Source organism: Trachurus trachurus, assembly GCF_905171665.1.
Source record: "Trachurus trachurus genome assembly, chromosome: 19".
Classification (NCBI taxonomy): Eukaryota; Metazoa; Chordata; class Actinopteri; order Carangiformes; family Carangidae; genus Trachurus; species Trachurus trachurus.
In genome coordinates, this window is record NC_139913.1 from 16,268,995 (window position 1) to 16,276,371 (window position 7,377).

Sequence of the window (7,377 nt, forward strand, 5' to 3'; positions counted from 1 at the left end):
ATTTGGCAGCATACATAAAGTGTCTCCATAGAAAATCTTCACACATCATAAATATGTTTTTTTTATATCAAGATATTCATAAATGTAAAATTCTGCAAGGGTGAGATCCATAATAACAAATACATATAGCACCAACACGCCACATCTCTATGTACCTAGTCATGCACATGAAAAAAACACACATGCTCACAATGATTAAAATCACCTGTGTAACTCATATTCAAAATGATATTGTGTCTGAACAATGCCATTATGAACATAACATTAACAAATATAGATCTTTGTCAAAACAGATCAATCCGAGTATTTAAAGGTGCTATCAGTGATACGTCCTCTTTGCATAATACTGGATTGGATCAGGTGTAATTATCTATAGGCCTATTCACATCTCTTTCCCCCCAACACAGGTCAGTTTAGGATTAGGTCCAAACCTGTGAAGACCTCTACTGAGGACACATGCAGCATTTGACAGATGATTCTGAAGCTTCAGATTCTCCCTCTTTTTTTTCTAAAGGGCTTTGAGAAGTTTAGAGACGATTCATTTATTGTGTTTCTCTATCATAAGTAAAATGTGAACATAATTCCTGTGATTGGAAAACAACTGGGATGAGCTTGAGAGCTCCAGTTCCTTGGCCAAGGGTAGAGGGAGGGATACAGGTTTTTAACAGGTCCATGTAGTTCCTAGTATGTATAATTAAACTTCCCTTCATACTTTTGATCCTGTGAGGACCTTTAAGCAGTGTGCCTGACCTGCTTGTCTTTGGACTGTAGGAGAACAGTGGAGCAACTGATGCAAACACTGGGAGCAAACACAAAATCAACACAAAAAAGACTCAGCTAGAACTGGTGCAGGTCAAACAACTACATTACTGTGGCCCTCAATTACTGACTGCAACTTTAAAGGCGACACATTATGCCCCTTTTCCACAAATTTAAATAGTTCCCATGAGTCTTAAAGACATGTCTGTGACAAGCTTTGGTCAAAACACCCCAAGGATCAAACATCACAGCTCTTTTCATCCGCAAAATAGCCCTGTTCAAAATGGCTGTTTTTTCAGTGCCTGCCCCTTTAAATGCAAATGAGCCACTGCTTGCCCTGCCCTGCCCTTTCTACCGGTACTGGTACTCACAGGTAGGGGAGGTATTATGCCAATTCAAAAACTAATGACATCATTGTCAGACAATGAAGGGAACAGCTCGTGAAACCACATGGATTTTAACCTGCAAATTACAGATTTTCTTTTCAAGTCTCACATTTTGAGGGCTGGAAGGCAAGACAAACACCCAAATATATGTTAAAGAACCTTAAAAAATGTGATATTTCCATAATATGTCCCCTTTAAACTGCATTGAGCAGGAAATCAATTCAATATCAATGGAACCTCTCTCGAATATTCCTCATAAATACACACAATTTGTACCACACAAAGATAACTTTGTCATGAAGGGTCTTCGGGATACAAAGGCCCCACTGAAAACTCAACCTGTGGTTTAAGGGCAAAGCTGAAGGCAGTGAGGCCCGGACGCTTGAGGAGAGATCTGATCACAGGGTCTGCAGTAAGGTCTCGCACACGCACAATAAGAAAGCTATACAGTGGTTTCATTCCTCCAGGGGCCAGTTCGTATGTTCCTCGTGGTGTCCGAACCGAACAGGCTGTCCTCCTGCAGGCTCCTGTTTCTGCTGATGGTGCCCCGCAGGTTGACGGCGGCGTGCCGTCGAGGCAGAGTGTTTCTGGGGAAACCCTTCTGCTCCGGCTCTTCGCAGAGGTTATCCTTTCCCTTGTCCGTTGTCTTTGACATGCAGCTGTAAGCGTCGGGGTCTTGCTGATACTGCAAGGCGAAGGGGTCGGGTTTCTCGCAGCAGCTCGCGGTGGAGGAGTGATCGGCCGAACTGTACATGTGCCACTGGCAGGTGTGGATCCCGTGAGAAGGCAGGAGAAGGCTGTGACAGGAGCTGATGCTGTCGTGCATGTTGTGCGCGTGGCTGTGGCAGGAAGCCATGGAGTCTTGTACGCTGTGGCAGGAGGTCTGGCGTTGCAGGCTGTGGCAGGAAGCCAGCTGTTTATCCAAGTGAGGGCTGAGGCAGGGGAGCTGGATGTCTGGGTGTGGGCTGTTGGAAACCAGCGGGGAGCCTTCGAGATGGTGCGCCACGCGAGGGCTGTCCAGGTGGGAGCTGTGCACGCTCCCGTCCATGCTGGTGGAGGCCATGTGAGAGCGGTAGTCCTGGAGGCACGGGCGGGGGCGGTTGAAGGAGCGCGACTTTGTCCTGTCACTAAGGCAGCTCTGCAGGGGCAGGATGGGGCGGGGAAGTTCGTCGGGAAGCGACTGCGGGCGGGGCGAGGGCATGGGCTCGGCCAGAGGGGAGATGGGGGCCGAGCTGACGGGGCTCATCACGGCCACGCAGCACGGCCCCGCGTGGTCCGTCGAGGGGCTCTGGGGGGGCGGCGTCATTTTGTGGTAAGCGCTCTGCATAAGGTGAGGGGAGAGCAGCGGCTGCTTGCCCGAGCACGGGGAGTTGAGGTGGCAGTGGGGCTGATGGAGCCCCTGCCTCTGGTGCTGCTGCCCGGCCCCGTTGCTGTCTTCCATCTTGGACTTGGACGGACAGCACGCCCACCAGCGGTGCCACACGTCGTCCCGCTTGGCACAGTGCTGGATGAGAAGGAAGAGTCCGAGAGTGACACAGAAAGCCCCGTAGAGGCAGCTGAATATCATATCCAAGAAGTGTCCCAGCGATACCGCCAGTCCCCCTAAAGCCCACGTAGCCAGGAACAGAAAGAGAGTGAAGGCTGTCGCCCGGAGCTGAGATTTAAACGAGTGCTCGTTGGCCAGGACTGACACGCCGGTGGCAAAGGGCGGACAGTCCCCGGCAGGTCCAGACGCTCCAGCAGGGTCAGGGTGGCAGTGATTGTTTGACTCACTGGATGACAACTGCTGCTGCTCCTCATTCAAGATCCGCAGCTCGTACTTCCTCTCCGGGTGCCGTTTGAGCTGGATGTAGGTGCACAAGAAGTACACAGACATGACTAAGACCAGAAGAGTGATTGGGGCGTAGAAACCTCCAAGACTTGGTTCCCATGCCATCCAGCAGCTGAGCATGACACAAAGACACAGAAACATTTATTTTTACATTTTATTTTTTACGTAACCATGAATGAAAATGTGAATGCGTGCTCAGAAATAATAAGTACTCACTACAAAGCGTCATCCCTGCTGCCATAGTTATCCATGCCGAACGCTGCTGTGACTCCAACTATTATGAGAGGGATTCCGTCGCTGATAAGATAAAACCTGCAGAAAAAGGGTGAAAAATATCAAGTAGTGCTTGGAAATTTTTGCAGGTTCACTATTCAGACAAAACAAAATCCAGCTGAATAAAAAAAGTTCAACATTTTGACAAATTGGCCTATAATCCCTATAGTCATAGCAGTAGGGTTGTTACCGTTTAATTGTTGATGCAAGCTATTTTTAGAATTCAGGACTTTGTAGAAGCTGCTTTGGTGGCACTTTTGTTTGAGCAGTCATTCTCAAACTTTTTGCCCTCAAAACTCTGAGCTTTACAAATAGTGTTATACCCTTGCCCTGATCTATACCACACCATAGTATTATCACAGAGGTTTACTGAGAGTTTATTCAACATTCTGGCCTGGTGTGAGCTTTTTTAATCTATAGCCAATCAATTTTCCACATAAGTTCCAGACACGAGGGATCAAGGCTCAACTGCAAACAGGAAGCACCTGAGGGAAGGTTCAGAACATTGCAAATGAGATTTCAGTTGATTTTTTTATTTTTAAGAATTTCACATTATTATTATTTATTCAGTGGATAAAAATAAGCATTTATCAATTTAAAATTAAATTTTCAAACAATTAAATGAAATGCCCTTCTAAATACTTTAGAAGTGGAGCTTGATTCATTGTTGCATGAAGGATCAGCTACAAACAATAGCCTGTGTGATGTAAAATTATTATAGACTTGTATACTACTGATTAAAAATAACTTAGTTCTAAGATTTGTTCAATTTCAAATTCTCTGTGATTTAACAGTGATTGCCTCTAGGGCTTTTCACACTGTCATAGTGCACTGAGATTAATCGGGTGCTGACAGGGCAGGAGCACGTAGGAGCATCGGGTGGCTGAGTATTGTTCTTTGTGACTTTTGGCAGGTCTGTGATTCAGGAAGGACACTCAAGGATGAACTGAATAAGGATGAGTTGGCTTAGCGCTTCAGCATTTGGTTTCTGGAAATCAGCAGGAGAGAAGGACATCCAAGGACAGGAGCATCTCTGCTGCAATCCTTTCTGTATGTGACAGAGTTTAATATCTTTAAGCTGTCTTTCATCACGCTCCCCTTTCATTTTTTGAAAAGCAGCTTACTGCTTGTTGACGGAACCGGGAAAGGCAGTTTTGATTCAGTTACACTGTATTGTCCAGAGATTTTATAAGAACAATGTACCACTGCATGCATTAACATCTGCTTACTTTCTTGCAGCTTACCTGAGGATGGTTGGTTTGGTGCGAGTCTGGGCCAGCCCGTTCTTGTCCTGGGTCTTTAGAGGGTCTTTGGAGACGTCTTTGCAGATGTTCCTCGCCGTGAACGTCAGCCACATCATGGTAGACAAAGAGGCATAGTGGAGCACGATGCCAACCTAACAGGTAAAGATGCAGATAGACATTACCAAAAGCAACACATGAGTATGAGATGGGTAATCATCATGCCACATCCTGTGTCCTATCCTTTTATCTTTGAGTCATGCTGCTAACTGAATAGAAAGAGAAATATATTGCGGTATGTCCACTGAACCAACTTTATTTTGTTTTATTAAATTCCTCTTGCACTGATGCACTCTATTCTACAGCTAACTCTGATCTCTCTGCTCCGCCAAGGTACCAGAAATAAAGAAAGACCACTGTGAGGAGCAAGTAGCATGTTTTCTAACCAGTGTTGGACACATTACGTTAGTAATTAGTTATGGATACTAGTTACTTTCCCCAAAAAGTAACTGAGTTAGTTACTGAATTACTACATTATAAAAGTAACTAATTACCAGGAAAATCGAATAAAACGCTCATATTATGTCAAATTACTTGGACTTGTCCCCCTATCCACCTAACCATAAGCCTGCCTGTGCGGAGGAATACTGAGTGAGTTGTTTTTTTTCCCCGACTAGTTCATGAACTGAAATAATGTGTATATAATGTACACAATAACGGGTGTGGGTGTATAATTTTGTGACTTCTTGAGTCAAGTAACGGCGCATTTTAACAGTAATGTCAACAGCGTTATAACGGGGGAAACATTTTGATTACCATACTCGTTAGCTACTGAAAAAAGTAGTAGTAGAGAAAAAAATGACGTTAGTAACACCATTATTTTATAACGCCGTTATTCCCATCTAATGTTATTATTGACCTCAGTTTTATCATAAGTAGGGATGTCCTGTTTGATAGGCAACTGAATATTATTGACAGGATTTCCTTAAAAAAATACAGGATGGGTAGATGTAAATTAATGGTTTTAGTAATGGATAAAAGCAATAGAATACGAAGTAAGCTCTTTTTTACTACTGAGCAGGGAAACATGGAGGACCTGACCAGAGAAGCAGGGCCCAGCCTTGTTTGGTAGTATCTTATTTGAGGCCCATTTGTCAGTGACCTCAGGACTGACAGAGGAAGTGCCTGACTAACAACCGAAGAGGCCTCCAGCTCTCTCAGGACCATCATACTGTGCTGGCATCCTAAAAATATCAGCACTCTTAAAAAGTAGGGGGGAGAAAAAAAAACTTACAATCTGACACACAAAAGGGAGGTTGATCTGGTTGATGCCCCCGGCAAAAACTCCAAATGTAAGTCCTGTGTGAAAGAGGAAGTTGAGGAGCGTGTGCCAGCCATTCCTGCTGATGCGGATCACACTGCAAAATATGAACAGAGTTCAAAGTTAACAATTAAGCATGAATAATGAATGATGAATGAATTAATATAGCATACTGTATGCTGAAGTGTCACATTTGCCATTGAGAAGTGACTCAAATCAACTGTACAGCTGTATATGGAAATAATTCAGAAGCTAGGAAATACAATACAATCCCAACATCACTATTCATTTGAATTAATAAGGGCTTAATTTGTTTTTCTGACAATACTCAGTTATACATGCCCTTCAAACCCACATATTTTAGCAGCTTATTAAACACAAGATCATCCTTCAGTTTAACAATGATAAATCTGAGGTCTCATCTTAGTGTCTGGCAAACATTATTAAGTTGTCTCAAACTCATTTGTCTCAATAATGGGCCTTGTTCAACAATTGCTGATTCACAAAATGTTGTTCAAGCTTTCCTCGCTCAGCTTCAGCACTGTAATGCACCTACTCAGGTATCAGCCAAGGCTGTCCCTCTCTCTGTGTGGTACACAATGTTGCTGCAGAGACCACACCACCCCTGTACTTGTATCAGCTCCCTGGTTAGATTTAGATTTAAAGATATCATTGCTAACCTTTCAGGCCTTTAGCAGCCTTTCTCCTAAACACCCATCTGATTTATTGACCTTGTATGTGGCCTCTCCACCACTAAGATCCACTGATGGAGCCCTGCTGCAGTCTGAGACACAAGGTGATGGTGCTTTCGCTAATAGAGCTATTAGAGCCTCACTACAGGACTGTCTGCCTGAGCTGGACTCAGACACAGGTTTTTTTTTTTTTTTACTGTTTTATTCCTGTTAAATTCTCCCCATGTTTTTATTTTATTGTTTTTACTTCCCCTATTCTTTTGCCTTTTATAAACCACTTGCATTACTATGTAAATCAAGCTTATTGTTATGACTATTATCAGATATAAGATTATCCATATACTGAGACCTTTACATTTTTAATATACATATAAACACTGTTGTATTAACATATTAAGACTTTAAAAATGTGAAACCATCCTTTAACAAATGTTCCTCTCACCTGTGATGGACAATATAGGTCATGATGGAGACTAGCAGACAGAGCAGCATGACTGCAGTGCAGGCATACACCACTGGATGCAGGTAATCCCCAGGGTATGGTGGGAATGACAACACTCTCTTCAAATCCTGTGAATATTTACAAAGAGGACAATACAGTGTGTTTTATAAAGTCATTGCTTAATCTCTTCTTTTCCACAAGAACTGAGAATAAATCACCCTGTCACATAAAGCAACATTATGCCATTGTCCAATGAAAGAAAAAAAACAAAACAATGCTGAATGAGCTGGACTGCTTTAGTGTTGCCAACTGTTTTTGCAAAAAAGTGTCCAGATGGTCCTGTATGTTGTGTGGTGCATTTGTCTGCCTACATCATTCAGTTTCAAGGAACAGTTTAAACAGTTTGGGACACGTGTTTTGTTTTTTGCTGAT

At 43.4% G+C, this 7,377-nt stretch overlaps 1 protein-coding gene across 1 annotated transcript; it reads right to left on the reverse strand.

Moving 5' to 3' along the window:
• Positions 1-1,587: 1,587 nt before the first annotated feature.
• On the reverse strand, positions 1,588-7,067 carry adgra1a (adhesion G protein-coupled receptor A1a; the record flags this gene model as incomplete). Its single annotated transcript, XM_083993643.1, has 5 exons — positions 6,946-7,067; positions 5,785-5,908; positions 4,494-4,645; positions 3,193-3,288; positions 1,588-3,088 (listed from the first exon to the last, which is right to left on the reverse strand). Exons 1-5 carry the CDS (start codon positions 6,993-6,995, stop codon positions 1,588-1,590), a joined length of 1,923 nt encoding a protein of 640 aa, XP_083849769.1. The 5' UTR covers positions 6,996-7,067.
• Positions 7,068-7,377: the final 310 nt, after the last annotated feature.